General features: G+C 52.8%; 1 protein-coding gene across 2 annotated transcripts in view; it reads left to right on the top strand.

The window, feature by feature from the left end:
• The window catches only part of SDK2 (sidekick cell adhesion molecule 2), a 283,506-nt gene that overhangs the window by 206,431 nt on the left and 59,660 nt on the right, over positions 1-17,415 (top strand). For both annotated transcript variants that reach the window (XM_075562175.1, XM_075562174.1), the window contains exons 17-18: positions 319-500; positions 1,057-1,172. In XM_075562175.1, the coding sequence (XP_075418290.1) occupies positions 319-500; positions 1,057-1,172 (298 nt within the window). The remainder of the gene's footprint in view (positions 1-318; positions 501-1,056; positions 1,173-17,415) is intronic.

Here is a 17,415-nt window from a genome sequence, read left to right as displayed (position 1 = left end):
CACGCAACTGAAAGCGCCGCGGCTTGGGCCAGCCACCCCTTGGTCCTCAAAGCAGCATCCTTGCTCTGCAATACTCTAAAGAGGTCTGGCGCGCCTCGTTTACCTAGTGCAGCTCCAGGTTTGACGTTAAAGCCAGGCCCAACTCCAGCTCCCCCTGGGCACTCGTGACCCTGCAGGGGCGCCTTGGCCTCGGGTGGTGGCTGTCCATCTGACACAGTGTCTGTGTCAGGCAGCACAGCTGTCCCAAGGCCCAGAGGAGGGAGCCCGGGTGACCTTGCCACCTCTGAGCCCGCTGTCCCCTTCCCCTCCCCTTCCAAGGTACTGCCTGGCCGGGCTGCCCGTGGGGTACCAGTTTAAGAACATCACGGATGCTGATGTCAACAACCTGCTGTTGGAAGACCTCATCATCTGGACCAACTACGAGATCGAGGTGGCTGCCTACAACAGTGCAGGGCTGGGCGTCTACAGCAGCAAAGTCACCGAGTGGACGCTGCAGGGAGGTGGGCAGGCCTCCCTCCCGGCCCCGCCCCTGGGGGCCCCTCCCCGGGGGCCCCAGCCATGCGGGTTCCATTCCTACTGCCCTCATGCATCTGCTCTGTGTGGGGCCCTGTATCTGTGGGTCTCCTACCTGTCAGAGGCTGTGTACCTTTGGGCCCCTACCTGTCAGGTCCTGCACCTGTCGGGTCCCAGGAGCCTCTGCCTGCATCGTCTCTATTCCCCAGACCCTCCCTATTTCACCCTGAGCCAGACTCTGCCTTCCACCCCCCACGGCAGGAAAACTGGCTGGGACATTGCCAAGGGCAGAGGTTCAGGGACACAGAGACTTCCAACCAGTGTCACATTACCCCAGAGTCCCTGCTGCCTTCGCTTGTAGCTCTCATTCCACTGCGAAGGGGGCAGAGAGATCGAGGGGCATAAGTCCACCCAGGAGGTGGGCGGGGTGGGGGCACTAAGTCAGAGCCTGCAGACGCCTGTCCCCATTTCTCTCCCTCCTTGGGTGAGATACTCAGCTGGGCCTGCACCCACCCATCCCCACCCCTTTCTTATTGTCCCCAGTGCCCACGGTCCCTCCGGGCAACGTGCATGCAGAAGCCACTAACTCCACGGCCATCCGCCTCACCTGGAATGCTCCCAGTCCCCAGTTCATCAATGGCATCAACCAGGGCTACAAGGTATGGCTGCCGGTGCTGGTCCCGGGGGTGCCTGGAAATGCTTGGGGGTGTGGGGGGGTGGGCGCTGGATGGCTGGGGAGGGGGAAAGACAAGGGAAAGATCAGGAGGGAGGCTCAAGTCAGGCGGAGGACACGTGATAAAGGCGGAGGACACACGGACAGGTCCAGGCCATGCATGGCCACAGAGCAGGATACCCTGACTGAGCACAACCTTGGTGACACTGGACTCTAAGCTTCTGGGCATCGCTAGCGACTACCTTTTAGCCCTGGTCTCAACTTAAGTGGACACGTGATACTAGACTGAGCTCCTGGGGCCGGGCGCGCCCAGCATGGTGTGCTGGGGGTCTGGGGCAGACTCGGTCACAATCCTGCCCACCACTTCCTGGCCCCTGGACATGTTCTTTAATCTGAGCTTCATTCAGTCACTCCATTTTGAGTGAGCCCCTACTGGGTACGCTGTGCTGGCAGCCGACGACCAGAACCCAGCTGAAAATGGACAACTCAGTCTCCCCCGGGTATGGACAGGAAAGGTGGTGGTGTCACTTCCTTGTACAGCAAGGTCTCGCTCGGGCAATGGCTTTAGTAATAGGAATAATAGTCGGAGCTGGCAATGGGTTGTTAGGTGCTGTCCAGTCGGTTCCAGCTCCTAGTCACCCTCCCTGCTCCTTCCTCACAATTGTTCTCACGCTGAGCCCACGGCTGCAGCCGCCGTGCCAGTCCGTCTTGTCTAGGGCCCTCCTCTTTCTCGCTGCCCCTCCATTTTACCAAGCAGGATGTCCTTCTCCAGGGACCAGCCTCTCCTGTAACATGTCCACAGTACACATGAGAGAAAGTCTTGCCATCCTTGCCTCTAAGGAGCACTCTGGCTGGACTTCACACTACCCAGATCTGTTTGTTCTTTGGGCAGTCCATGGGCCTTAAAATATTCTGCACAGCATCGTAGTTCAAATGCATCCATTCTTCTTCTTCAGTCTTTTTTTTCTTTCACTTTCATTACAACCATTTATTCACTTTAGTTACAACTGTTTTCTTTAAATAAAGAAAACAAAAAAACAGTTATATGAGTATTGGCTTATAATCAACGCCATACAATTCAATTGTTCAATCATGTCAGGAAGAACTGTACAATCATCACCACAATCAACTTCAGAACATGTTCTTTTTTTCTTGTACTCGTTGCTATTAGCTCCTTATTTTCCCCCAACCTTTCCTGACAACCCCCCCCCCAATAAATGCCGACCATTAATCCAATTACTCTCTGTGTAGACTTACTTATCCAGGATTGCATATACAGAAAACATACAACAAAACAAAAAAACTAACAACAATTAATAAAATAAAACCTTAATAGAAAAGAAAGTAGAAAACATTTAAAACTAGAATAAATTTTAAATGAGTAAAAAAAGATGATGATTAAATGACAAAGTGCTGAATTTTCAGCTAACTACCTCTGATCATCCGCTTTCCAATGCACTCTGCATAATACTGAGGCTAATTACATCCCTGGTATATGGTCAGAAAGGGTTGCCTTTTGTTTGGTTTTTCTTTTTCTTTTTTTTTAAATCATTTTATTGGGGGTTCATACAACTCTTTTTTTTAAATTTTAACAATTTATTAGGGGCTCATACAATTCTTATCACAGTTCATACATATACATACATCAATTGTATAAAGCACATCTGTACAGTCTTTGCCCTAATCATTTTTTCTCCTCTTTTCTTTTTTTACATTTTATTAGGGACTCATACAACTCTTATCACCATCCATACATTTACATACATCAATTGTATAAAGCACATCCATACATTCCCTGCCCCAATCATTCTCTAGGCATTTGCTCTCCACTTAAGCCCCTTGCATCAGGTCCTCTTTTTTTTTCCCCCCTCCCTCCCCTTTCCCCCCTCCCTCATGTGCCCTTGGTAATTTATACCTCGTTATTTTGTCATATCTTGCCCTATCTGGAGTCTCCCTTCCCCCCTTCTCTGCTGTCCCTCTCCCAGGGAAGAGGTCACATGTGGATCCTTGTAATCAGTTCCCCCTTTCCAACCCACTCACCCTCCACTCTCCCAGCATCGTCCCTCACACCCTTGGTCCTGAAGGTATCATCCACCCTGGATTCCCTGTACCTCCAGCCCTCATATGTACCAGTGTACAGCCTCTGTCCTATCCAGGCCTGCAAGGTAGAATTCGGATCATGGTAGTTGGGGGGAGGAAGCATCCAGGATCTGGGGGAAAGCTGTGTTCTTCATCGGTACTACCTCGCACCCTAATTAACCCATCTCCTCTCCTAAACGCCTCTATGAGGGGATCTCCATTGGCCGACACTTGGGCCTTGGGTCTCCACTCTGCACTTCCCCCTTCATTTAATATGGTATATATATACATATACATATACACATATATACACATACATACACACACTTATATCATTGTTGGTTTTTTTTTTTTTGCATGATGCCTTATACCTGGTCCCTTGGCACCTCGTGATCGCACTGGCCGGTGTGCTTCTTCCATGTGGGCTTTGTTGCTTCTGAGCTAGATGGCCGCTTGTTCACCTTCAAGCCTTTAAGACCCCAGACACTATCTCTTTTGATAGCCGGGCACCATCAGCTTTCTTCACCACATTTGCTTATGCACCCATTCGTCTTCAGCGATCCTATCATGGAGGTGTGCAGTCAATGATATGATTTTTTGTTCTTTGATGCCTGGTAACTGATCCCTTTGGGACCACTCGATCACACAGGCTGGTGTGTTCTTCCATGTGGACTTCGTTGCTTCTGAGCTAGATGGCCGCTTGTTTATCTTCAAGCCTTTAAGACCCCAGTCACTATCTCTTTTGATTGCCGGGCACCATCAGCTTTCTTCACCACATTTACTTGTTCACCCACTGGTTCATACAACTCTTATCACAATCCATACGTACATCAATTGTGTCAAGCACATTTGTACGTTCATTGCCCTCATCATTCTCCAAACATTTGCTCTCCACTTAAGCCCCTGGCATCAGCTCCTCATTTTACCCCTCACTCCCCGCTCCCCCTCCCTCATGAACCCTTGATAATTTATAAATTGTCACTAAGCCTTCCTCCGGGCTCAATGCTGCAGTCATCTCCATATCATCCAGCGTCTGACAATTGACTCCGCGGACAGGTTGAGTAAGTCTGGCGAAAGGATGCAACCCCGACGCACTCCGCTCCTGATTTTAAGCCATGCAGTATATCCCCCTGTTCTGTTGGCACAGCGGCCTCGTGATCCACACGCACGTTCCACGTGAGCACAACGACCTGTTCTGGAAGTCCTGTTCTTCTCAAGGCGATCCGTCATTCGTTGTGATCCACCCAGTCGGATGCCTTTTGTATAGACAATAGACGACAAGTAAACATCTTTATGGTATTCTCTGTTTCCGGCCACGATCCGTATGACATCAGCAATGATCGCCTTTATTCCAGACTCTTCAGAGTCTGGCCTGAACCTTCGGCAGCTCCCCATCAGTGGACTGCTGCCACCATTATTGGCTGGTCTTCGGCAACATTTTACTTACATGTGATCTCAATCCTATGGCTCTATAATTTGTGTGTTCCGCCGGGTGACCTTTCTTTGGAAGGGGTACAAAATGGATCTCTTCCAGTCGGTTGGCCAAGTAGCTGTCATTTAAATTTCTTGGCGTTGACGAGTTTGTGGAAGGAAACATTTCGATTGGTATTTCATCAATTCCTGGAGCCTGTTCGGGGCTAATGTTTTCAGTGCAGCTTGGACTTCTGCCTTCAGCACCGCTGGTTCTCACTCCTATGCAGCCTCTTGAAACGGTGGAAGTCGACCAGGTCTTTTTGGTGCCGTGACTCGGCATTCCTCCCACCTTCTCTTGGGGTCGCCTGCATCATTCAGTGTCATCTTTCGACATTGCCACTCAAGGCTTGCCTCTGTTCTGAGGCCTTTCCATGTAGGATTCGCTGAGCGTGCTCTTCCTTGCTAAGGTCACTTCATGGATGCGGACAAGTTTCAGAGTCTCTTTGGACGTTCACTTTGATCTTTCCTTTCTTCCCTGGCTTTTGGGTGACCTTATGCTTTCTGCGCGTTCGATGTTCTTGATGACCTTGCCCGACTCATCCGGTCTGCTGCCACTCGGGTTTGATGTATCAACTCGCTTCTTGAGCGTTCTCGAAATTCAGGTGGCATGTTGCCAAGTTGAGATTTTGGCTGTCGTGGACTTGCTTGAATTTTCTTCACGTTCAACCTGCAATTGGTGGTCTGTTCCACAGGAGGCCCCTGGCCTGGTGTTATAGGGTGATATTGAGGTTCCCCGGCACCTCTTCCCACAGATGTAATCGATTCGATGTCTGCATATTCCATCTGCAGAGCTCCATGTGTGTAGTCGCCTTCGTGTTGATGAATAAAGGTATGTCCTATAAACAAGTGATTGGTTTTTGCAAAATTCTATCCTGCGATCGCCAGCTTCATTTCTATCACCAACTACTGTATTTTCCCAACTACTGCTCCTTCTTCGCTGTTTCCAACTTGTGCATTCCAGACACCAATAGTCATCAGTGCGTCCCGATCGCATGTCTGATCCATTTCAGACTGAAGACGTTGACGGGATTCTTTCATTTCTCCATCGCTAGCTTTAGTGGGTGCAGCATAAATCTGAAGAACTGCTGTGCTGATTGGATTACCTGGTGTGCAGACAGACAGTACCCTCTCACAGGCAGCAAGGCGCTTCAAGATCCATTTGACACGTCCTTTTTGATGAGGAAGGCAAAGCCATCACTCTGGACATAGCCTGACCATTCTCTGATTCAAAATGGCCAAGTGCCAGTCCATTTCAGCCCATTAACACCTAGAAGATAGACCGTGATATGCTGCATCCCATTTTCAATGACTTTCCACTTTCCTAGATTCACACTTGTACATTCCAAGTTCCAGTTACTAACGGATGCTTACAGCTGATTCTCCTCTGTTTGAGTCGTGCCCATCAGCGGATGAAGGACCCACGGGCCTGCCTCCTGCAGGCCGGGCCCGTCTGCGTCTCTATGGCAACTATACTTGAGCAGGCAGGCCTTCTTCGGTCATCCTCTGAGGGCCTTGCCACCCGAGGGCCCATCTTCTGGCTCTGTCTCCAACCGGGTTCTGCTGCTTCTGGGCATGAGCTTCTCAGGGACCGGCAATGTCTCCATGCTATGCGCAGGCCTTTCCGTGGCGAGTCCCTCTGCAGGGGGCAGCCTGCTCCTTCTTCATAGTCTGTTCTCAGTCTGGACGCTCTGCTGAACCCCGTTCCCTGTGGGCGACCCTGCTGGCATTTGAAAGTCCAGGGACACCGCTTCCAGCCTCACAGCGGCACCCAAGCCACCACGGTTCGGCAAAGTGACCGACAAGTGGTGACACGTGCAAATGAGGAGACTGAAAAATACCGTGGTCAGGCACATTTCAGTTCTCAGAGGAAACAGGCTCGCTTTTCAGCACTTTTCCTTATTTCTTGAAGAACATCACAAGACATTAAGTCAGACTGAAAAAAAAAGACAATTTTTAGAAAGAAATCAGTGGCTGAAATAGAGTTTAATCGAGTGATTAAAGTGTATCAAGAATACTTATTCTGCTAAAGTGTTTTTAAATTTAAAATTTTCATTTTGAAAATGTTTGCATCAATACACTATCTTTAAAATCGTTTTACTTGGCAGATAAATTTTTTGATCCACAAAATTAGTCTAATATGTTGGTCAATAAGTAACGATCTTAGAAATGCGTATCAGCTTACTTGCTTCACCTCGAGTGGCCTTCGTTTGGGAATGACGTGGTCTGTCTGCACAGGAAGGCCGCACAAGCCACGTAAAGATAGAGCTGGTCTCCGTGGCACGGTTGGGTCTCTGGTCCGTGTTCCTTCCATCAGTCTTTGAGCGTGTGACTTCTCAGCACCCTTGCAAGGTCTTGGTCAGTGTGTTTGCCCAGTGCCAGCAACAGCTGTCAAGTCCAGCCGACTCAGAGCCGCCCCTGCTCACAGCGTGGAGCTGCTCATTGGGGTCTCTTGGCCATTGTCCTCGGGGAAGCAAGCCACGGGGCCTTCTCCTGAGGGGTCCCGGGCACCCAGCTTTCAGTCGGCAGCCATCTGTTTACTCATTGTGGCCCCAGGGTTCGGGCAGACACTCTGCCGTCGAGCCCGTTGCTGTTGGTTTGAGAGGAATGGTTCGTCACTAAAGACTCCGGTTCCGCATTTTTTACTTTTCCTTCTTTTTCCTCTTCCTTTTCCCCGTTTGGACAGGATACAGCATCTGGAGGTCTTTGGTTTTTTTTAAAACTTACTACAGCCCTTTGGAGCAGAGTGGTGGTGTCAGCACACACCGCGGTGGCTGCCATCCGCATGGTCGGCAGTTCAAAACCAGTAGCAGCTCCATGGGAGAAAGACTGGGCTCTCTACTCCCATCAGCAGTTAGTCTCGGAAGTCCACAGAGGGCGTGTGAGTCAGCGTGGACTCGATGGCAGTGAGAGTTGAGGAGGTTCTTTTTATAAGATAGAATAGAACAAACGGTCCCTGTGGGTTCCCAGGGCTGTCATTCTGTATGGCCTCGTCTTTCTCCTACGGAGCATCTGGTAGTTTTGAACTGCTGGCCTTGTGGTGAGCAGCCCGACCTATAACCGCTACACCACCAAGAACTCCTCGGGGATGCCAGTAGCGGTAGGGGGCATCACCAGTTATCATTGGTCCATTCGATTCTGCCTCACAGCAGAATGGTGTTCCATACTGTTTGCCATGTCTGGCTTTTCTAGAAGGAGCTCACCAGGCCTTTCTTCTGAGGTACCAATGAGCAGACTCAACTTGGAACCTTTGGGTTAGCTGCTGAGTGCCTTAACCGTTGGCATCACCCAGGGTCAAGGTTCATGTCCTCTAGTGTGCCTGTGCTACGGCAGGACTTCCCCCCTTACTTACCCCCCCCCCCCGGGGTGCACCAGACCCACCCACCTCCCAGAGACCAGAGACCTGAGACCAGGCGTCCTGCACAGCGTGGCCCTCTTGCTTCCAACACTCCAGGCGTGCGAATGGCCAGGAATCCAGCTGTGTAAGTTGGAGGTTTCTGGAACACGCCTTCGGCACCGGGTCCCTTGGATTAGCCATCTTGTAGCCTTATCACCGCACGCTGGGGCAGCCTGGCAGGTGGCCTGGACCCTGAATCACAGAGCATGTTTTGCTGAGGTTGCAAGTAACCTGGGAGAAGTGGCCCCGGAGCTGCTGCAGCCTGGCCTCCGCCTTTCACGCCGAGCAGAGAGCCCGCCCTGGCTCCAGAGGGTGAGAGCTGCGACTGAGCCCCCGCAGCACTGCCCGGCTGGCAGAAACCTCCTAATTGAGACTCTGGGGGGAGACTGGGGAGGGAAGTTGGGGCGACCAGAGCTGAGGAACAGAGAGACTGAACTGGGAACAATTAGCTTGCTGCCAATACTAAGCATAAAACTTTTATTCCAAGGCTAGGTTTTCAACTTCAAAGCAAACGGCCCCCTATGGGCCAGGAGGGCTGGCCTGGTAGTTGAGGCAATTAGGTCAAGGTCTCATGATGACCCAGAGCAAGAGGGGGTGTGGAAGGCACCCCAGGTTCCCAGGGCAAGTGGAGGGGCCGCGTGTCGCGGCTGCATACTCCTAAGGCTGGGAGACTTTAACTAGGGGTGTGTCGAGGCCAGGCACCGGTGGAAGAAGGGTGGGAAGGGTACAGCTAGCTCACACTTGTGGGCGTCTGCTCCGTGCCCAAGAGCCCTGGTGGTGCAGGGGTTGAGAACTTAACTGTTAAGCCAAAGGTTGGCGGTTCAAACCTACAAGCCTCTCTGTGGAGAGAGATCAGCCTCCTGCTTCTGTAAAGAGGTACAGCCTGGGAAACCCACAGGAGCCACTTCTCCTCTGTCCTGTAGGGTTGGTATCGAGTCAGTGGTGGTGGGTTTGGTTTGGGGGTTCTCCGTGCCGGATCCACCACCATCGGGTCGGTTCTGGTCATAGCGACCGGACACGGCTTTTGAACCCGAACCCGCAGGGCCTCCAGGGCTCATCTTTGAGGCACACGGGAAAGTAACCCTTTCACAGCAGGACGGGGTAACCACCAAGCTCCCAGTCAAACCCTGCTCCTTTCGGTATCGTGGTCAAACGCCAACTGGGATGTCTCATTTTAAAATCCATACGGAGAAGAGTCCAAAACATCCTCCCACTTCCCAGCAGGAAGACCCTCCAAGTGCCTCGCCCACCCTGTTCTATGGGGAGATGCGGTAGCTATACTATGTCTATATAGATATATAAAGATAGATAGATAGATAGATAGATAGATGGATGGATGGATGGATGGATGGATGGATGGATGGATGGATGGAGGGAGGGAGGGAGGGAGGGAGGGAGAGAGAGAGAGAGAGAGAGAGAGAGAGAGAGAGAGAGAGAGAGAGATACAGATGGAGCCCTAGGGGCAGCGTGGTTATGAGGTGGGCTGCTAATTGCAAGGTCAGCAGTTCGAATCCCCCCATGCACTCCATGGATGACAGGTGAGGCTGTCTGCTCCAGTAAAGATCCACCCTCTCAGAAACCCACCGCAACAGTCCTCCTGTGCCCTGCAGGGTCGCTATGACGTGGCGTCCAGCTGATGGCCGTGAGATGTCGACTGTGTACAGCCGACACATGTAATATGCACAATACCTGCTGACCTCGTGTACGCTGCGCCTCTGGCACCGTGCTTGTTACACATCGCGCTGGGTGTGGGTGTTGCCACGGGGGTCATGACCCGCGGCGACCCCCGTGTGTGCAGGGCAGAGCCGCTCCTTAGGGTTTCGAGGCCGTGACCTTTGGAAAGCAGGTAGCCAGGCCTTTCTTCTGAGGCTCCCAGAGTAGTTTCAAACTGTCAGCCATTGGGCTGGTAGTCGAGCGCTTAACCATTTGCAGCACACACACCCCTCCCCCCCAGCACGTGTGTCCCTCCGATGAGGTGGGGCTGGGTGGTTTTGTTTATTGTTTTATTGTCAAGCATGGAAAGTCACAAACATCCACCAAAGACGGAGCAGAGCCCCTCACGGACGCCTGTGTACCCTTTCCCAGCTCGGGCCGAATGTGTCTCGTCTCTCTCCCAACCGCATACCCCCCTTTCCTGGAATCTCTCGAAGCAACTCTCGGGCATCCAGTCTATGGCTGTAGTTATCGCTGCCAAGGGAGACTGTACATCCGGGCTCTAGAATAAACACGGAGGCGAAAGCCACGCCGCACGCCCACGCCGGGAAATCCCAGCAGCTCTATAATACCCTCGGCACTGCCGCCAGGCTCCAGACCCCACGCTTTGACTCCACGGTTTATTTGCTTCGGGGTCCCAAGAAGGCCCCCAGAGTAGAAATTGCTTAGGGCTTTTTTTGTTGTTGGCAATGATTTCATTTTTTTAGGTCTTACTTAATGTTCAGCCTCTCTTTCTCACCTCTCTCTTTCTCTTGTAATTTGCTCAGGGAAAGAGACATGGCCATTTGTCCCGTAACTCTTGCACCGTCTGGATTTTGCTGATTGCTTCCCTGTGGGGCCATAGACCACCTTCCTCTGAGCACTCTATTTGCAGTAAATTGAAACCTGCAGCTAGCAACTGGAGAGATTCAAATTTAATCTTTAAAAAATATTTTCCCCCCAAGTATGACTTCTTAGATGGCTGTGTGTAAGCATGCCGGGGAGTTGCAAACAATGAGCATGCACCCCCGCCAGCCACGATGTTGGCTGTGCACATCTCCCTGAGGTGCCTCAGGAGAACGGCTGGAGTATCTGTTTCTGGGCAGTCACAGCCACGGACAGCCCCGTGAAGCAGCCCTGCCCTGACACCCACATAATGGCCCTGAGTGGGGTGCAACTTGGCTGCCAATGGCTTGAGGGTCAGTTTGAAGTGGTCCTGTGTGTTTCCACCAGCAAGGTCGGCAGTTCAAAACCACTAGCTGTCCCAGGGAAGGAAAAAAAGGGGGCTTTCTATTCCCTTAAAGACCTGCAGTCTCAGAAACTCAAAGGGACAGTTCTACCTTTCCCTATACGGTTACTATGAGTCAGCATCGACTCAATGGCAATGAGTTAGGTTTGGGTTTGGTGTGTTCGTTACCTGTCTCTTGGGGTGGTTTTAGCACGCACTGATAATCCCCCTCCGGTCGCCTATGTGGTTGTGGTTGTTGACCCTCTGCGCCCGCCGTCCTGGCAATGGTTCCTCTGTTTGAACCCATTGTTGCAGCCGCCGTGTCCATCCATCTTGTCGAAGCGCCCCCTCTTTGTCGCTGCCCCTCTACTCCGTCAAGCATGATGTCCTTCTCCAGGGACTGGTCTCTCCTGATGACGTGTCCAAAGGACCTGAGACAGGAAGTCTCGCCATCTTTGCTTCTCAGGAGCATTCTGGTTGGACTTCTTCTGGGACAGATTTGTCTGTCTTACCTGCAGCCCAGGTTGTGGTGGTTAGGTGCCATCGACTCGGTTCGGACCCGTAGGCACCTACCCAAGTGCAATAGAAGGAAACGCCGCCGCCGGGCAGTGGCCACCCTCCCATTGGGTCCTGTGTCTGAGCTCTTTGTTCTAGCCATCCACACTCGCAGTATATTTATAGCTCAGGCATCACTTCCTCTTCCCGCTTCTTTATTCGCCGTCCAGCGTCCCCACACGCATGAGGCGACTGGAGAGATGGTCATGTGGGTGGTTGGGCGCACCTTAGCCCTCTAAGGGACATCGTGGCTCATGAGCACTGTAAGGAGCCCCCTTCCAGCAGGTTCACCCAACACGGTAGCACTGCCCTTTGACTTCCCGACTGTCCCTCCCGCGGGCGTTGACGGAGGCCCCCACGTCCGTCCTAGGAAATCCTGAATGACGTCAGCATGTCCTTCTGTTCACGTGCGGTCGCTCCTTGGCCGGACTGTGAGGCTTCTGATCTTCCTAAGGTTGAGGTGTGCTCTATCTCCAGGTGCAATCCTGTTTCCTTGGGGGCCTGCAAAAACGGGGGGGGGGGTCAAATATTAGAACTTTCCCCCACTGATTAGCTGAAACACCAAAAGACGTCGTTTCCCCCTGAACATCTTTCCGGTTGCCCAACGGTGGCCTTCCCCTAGAGAGACCAGGGTGGTGTAGGGTTTGGCGGTGGCTGCTCACCTGCGGGTCGGCAGTTCAAACCCACCCAGGAGCTTCGTGAGTGATAGGCCTGGGGCCCAGCTTCCATACTGGTCACAGCCAAGAAAGCGCGTGGAAAAGCTCCACCTACTCTGGAACTCCGGCCTCGAACAACAGGTCCTTGGATCGACGCCAAACAGGGGGGCGGCCGCCTCCCAGGGAAGTCATTCCAAGGGAGGCAAAAGTGGGAAAGACCTTCCCTTCTTTTCCCTCCGGGTTTGAGAGGGAGCCACCGGCCGCCTCGCAGCCCAGATGGGCCAGGTTGGGTTCTTTCGGGTTTTGTGTCGATTCGCTTGGGGTCCTATCCTCATATTCTTGGGAATGTGCCGGTTGTTGTCCACTTCTTCCAGCCTGCTCCTGAGGCCTCTTGGCGGGGCCCAGGCATCTGGGTAACATCCTTGCTACATGCCGTGGTGAGATGGCCGGAGCCGTCTGCACTGCCTGCTGCTTGCCTGGAATGGGTCCTCTCTTCAAGGGGCCCTTGTTCCCCCATGACTCGGGTCGGCTGCACCGTCGCGAAATGATCCTTAGAGACCACAAGCAGGGCGCTAGGGGTGCACCCTGCTCCTGGCCTCTCTGTTGTGTCTAGGCCTTGCTGAGGGATGGGGAAACCGCACCCATGGCTGACAAGTCGATTCCAACCCACGGTGACCCTGCGTGCTACAGCGCAGAACCTGCTCCATTGGGGGACTCTTGCTCTGTGGAAATAGACCACCAGCCTGCCAACCATGGCTGGGTGGACTTGAACTGCCAACCTTTAGATTAGCAGCTGATCAGAGCCTGCTTACAGGAACCAGAGACCTCAATGGACAGCCAAGAAAGAGTTTTTGGTTTTGGGGGTGTTTTTTTAAGATGAAATGCTGATCCTTCTGATGTACGTGCAACATGCAAGGTCTCCACGCAAACAAGCTCGCGGCCATCCAGCATGCTGACTCAGCGCCCCTCTAGGGCAGGGCACAGTGCCCTGCGGGTCTCCGAGATTGTCACTGAGCAGGAGGAGAAGCCCCGTCTTTCTCCTGAGGGGCAGCTGGTGGTTTCAAACTGCTGACCTGTGTGTAACCCACTACGGGCTTTGAAATGGTCCCATTTATCTTCAGATCTTTCCTCCCGGACTAAAAACCCAGTTCCAGCTGCAGCAGTTCAGGACCTCGTGTGCTGAGTCTCACAGCACACAAGCCAGCTTCAGAAGAAGGGTTGTCCTCCCCGTGTGGCTCCGTTCACTGGGATTAACACACCCACTGCCGGCAAGCCGCCTAGGATAGAACACAACTGGCCCTTGGCGCTGTGGATGTCCAGGGTGGCCAGTCCTTACAGGAGCAGACAGCCTCATCTTTCTCCCAAGGAGCAGCTGGTGGGTTTGAACCGCTGACCGTGGGCCGCTGTGTCACCAGGGCGCCTTGTGTGTAGGGATAGCTCCACAGACACACGCAGAGTCACGTGGCCGCCCCGGCCGTCTTTAGAGATCGTGTCTCTGTGTGTAATTACCCGATTAATTCAATCAGTCGCTGGGGCCGTTGGTCTCATTCTGTGTTTTCCATTTCTACAGATTGATTTCTCAAATTTAATTTTCTGCTATGATTATGGAGAATATTTACATGGCTCCGAAATTAAATCTTTGAGGCGAAGTAAATTTGGGGATGGCGAGATCAACCCCTGCGGCTCCAGGGGGCTTCATTTCCCTTCATGGACGCCTGGGCTTTTGGTTTGGTTGCTTCCTCCTCCCACCCTTCCTGTGTTTAATATCAGCAGAGGCTCCATCCACAAAAAGGCATCCTCTCCCATTGCAGCTACGTAGTGGGGCCATAACAAGAGGGTGGCTTTGAAGAACAGAGTTTATTTTCTCACCGTTTCAGAGGCTAGCGGTCTAAATTGGAGTCTGGGTCACATGGAGTCCCTCGGAGTTCCTGTGCTCCTACTGATGCCTCTCTCCTGATGTGTGTGGTGTGCGTGCACACATACATTTAAATACACTCATATATGTGCAGGCGCACACACAAGAAGGCTGCAAAAAAGCTTGTGGAAAAACTCAATTATCTTTTCATTCCATTTTCTCACAAACGTCTGAAGCCCTCTCTTCTACATCTATCCAGAGAGGACATGTCCCCCTTCTTGTAGACGCAGGAGTCAGTGAGCCACAGAGGCCTTTCTGTCCTCGGTCTGCTGAAACCCGAAGGGAGAGGCACCCCTGCCCTGCTCAGAGCCAACAATTGAAACGTGGCTGTGCTCTGTGATGTAATGGTTACAGGATGGACTACCAGCCCCAAGGTCAGCAGTTCGAAACCACCAGCCACTTTGAGAGAGAGAAATGAGAGGGGGCTGCCTACCCCCATAACGAGTTACAGCTGAGAAACCCCCCTCCCCCACCCCCCCCGGGGTAGTTCACCTGCCCTGTAGGGTCACTGCGAATCAGCACCAACTCCAGGGCTGTGAGCTGAGTGGTTGATTGTGGATAAAAGGAGTCCTGAGGCGGGGGGGAGTGGGGTGGGGGGGTACCATGGGTTGATCATTGGCCTGCTCTCAGAAAGGTCGGGGGCTCCACCCCACAGCTGCCTTGGGGGAGAGGGTGTGGCCATCTGCTTCCTTAAGGATGACAGCCTTTGGGGGCAGTTCTGCTCGGTCCTACGGGGTCTCTGTGAGTCAGGACTGGCCCCGTGGTAACGGGTTTGGTGTCTGGAGTTACAGACTGAGGTGCGGGGCGCGCGGTGCTGCATCCTTTTGTGCCCGGCGTCTCCCTGAGCCAGAGCTGCCTCCACAGAGCCCAGCAACAGTCTAAGGCTCAGAGAGGCCGGGTGGTTTCCTAAGGTCACACAGTAAGGGACGGCACTGGGCTCAGGATCAGGCTGGCTGATTGCAGGTCCATTTCCTCCTTCCTCACAAGCGTGCACCCCCAAAGAGCCCCTCGCCCTCCTCCCACATCTCTACCCGCTTCTCCTACCACCACTGCCAAGCCCTGCACTTATAAGGTGACCTCCGGCCTCTGCTCTCGGGAGCTGCCCGTCTCAGGAACTGAGATCGGATGCTCCTCCCCTGCACGCTCTCACCGCCCTCCGGTCCCACCCAGGGGAGCCCAAGGCCAGGCAGCTAAAGGGCTCCATTGACGCCACCCCCAGCTAACTAGGAGGGGCAGAGGCAAGACTTAACCTACAGCTAGGCAGACCCCGGAGGCAGTCTTGACCATGGGAATCTCACCATCAGCAAATCTGGAGCTGACCCCAGGTGGGTCCATGTGCAAGGCTCCCAGGCTTACTGAGCTCAGTGTCCTTCTCTGTGACAGCCCAGGACCGTGACCACCCCCACCACCCCCACCCACACACACAAGCCCTCATTGTGATCGTTATACAGGACAAAACACACCCAGTCCCCTCTCCTCCCCCCCCCCCCCCCGCCAGCCTCACCGCGGTGGCTATGTCTGGGCCCCTGGTTGCAGCCACTGTGCCCATCCATCTCCGTGACGGTCTTCCTCAAACTCGCGGCCCCCTGCTATACCAAGTGTGGTGTCCTTTTCTGGGGACTGGTCGCTCCTGATAACATGTCCAAACAAGTGAGATGAGGTGTCGCCATATTGCACGCTGCTGTTCTTCCAGGACAGCCGGGTTCCGCTGCTGAGCGCCTTCTTCATCAGATGCTCGCTCTCCCCGCGTCTCCCGTCTTCAGTGTGTGCTCCCCGTGCCCAGCAGGGCACCTTAGCCCTCAGAGGCACAGCCTTGCTCTTCAGCACTTAAAAGGGGATCTTGTTCAGCAGATGGACCCAAAGGAGACATTATTTTATTTCATGAGCATTGATTGTGGATCCAAGCAAGATGAAATCCTTAAAATAAACTGCTTCCACCTTTCCCTCATTTACCAGGAGGTTACCTATCGGTCCAGTTGTGAGAACTTGGGTCTTCTTTTTTACTGTGTTGTAATCCATGTCAGAGATTCGGGCAAATCCAATCAAACGGAGTGCACCTGCCCCACAGACACTGGGGACCCAAACTGCCACTGGTTAACCAGGAGGGGCTGGGGGGATTTGAACTGCCAGGCTTCCGGTTAGCAGGGTGATGCAGGGCGCATTCAGAGGGCCCCTAGAGCGCCTGGTGGGAGCTCACCAAGCGGTGGCCTTGTGAGTGGGTCCCACCTCGTCGCCGCCCGAGCCAGCCCCTCTCTGAGGCCATGGAAGGCACAGAAAGCAAGTCCCTACTCTTTTCCGGGCCGAGGGGACACCTCTTAGCCCTAAGCCGCCGCCACCTCCTCGTCATCCTCAGAGACAGCCAGAGAGGCCTAAATGACTCCCAACCCAGAGTCAGTGTTGTGAAGCCACGGCCCTGCTGCCATCTTGGGCTGCCCGGGACTGCAGTGTAGTCCCCACCACTGCTCTGTGTCGTTACCCGGCACACGTCCACTGGACCCATCCCCGGACCTGCCATGTGGCCTCCAGTCATCTGCAAACACACGCCTCTCCCCGAAACCAAACCAAACCGGAAGTGCTTCTCATTGATCTAAACCCAATAAAATATTTACCCAGATTTCACACTCGCCGGGGAACGCACGACAGGATTCGTTCCGACGGCATAATTAATTCAAATTTACGTTAATTAAATTAAATGAAAACATTCGATTTGTTTCGTAGTCTGCGCCGCAGACGTTCCGCGCGACGTAATTGCTATGAAACAAGATAACCAAAATAAGGGGGATCTTTTACATACTTATTAAATGCCACTTAGTATTTCTGATTAGTATTTTAGGGTCTAATTAGTGTCTCATTAACTTGCCATAGGCTATCTCTTCACAATACCAATTAAATTTCAAAACATCCTTTATAAACAGGCGGCCACGGGAAGGGGAAGATTAAGCATTGTTGCAGGCGAGAGTTAATCAGGAGACATTGGTGTGGTATTGTTTTATATCTATAAATACCCGTGCTTATTAAAACCCATCAAGTGTTGCTTTTCACTATTAATTGCTATTTAATCAACTTCAAACATATGAGGACGTCTCCCAGACCAGCTGTCACTGTGGAGACAGATGAAGAGGGTAGAAAACCAGAGAGGAAGGTGAGGGAACAGGCGGCGGAGGGAAGGGAGGGGTGGGAGATGGAGGGAGTGAAGACAAGATGGGGTGGGTCCACAGCGGATGAGGGGCTTCCTCT

Source organism: Tenrec ecaudatus, chromosome 10, assembly GCF_050624435.1.
Source record: "Tenrec ecaudatus isolate mTenEca1 chromosome 10, mTenEca1.hap1, whole genome shotgun sequence".
In the NCBI taxonomy this organism is placed as follows: Eukaryota; Metazoa; Chordata; class Mammalia; order Afrosoricida; family Tenrecidae; genus Tenrec; species Tenrec ecaudatus.
The sequence above is the reverse complement of the archived record's forward strand: the minus strand, read 5'-3'. Positions and strand labels throughout refer to the sequence as shown.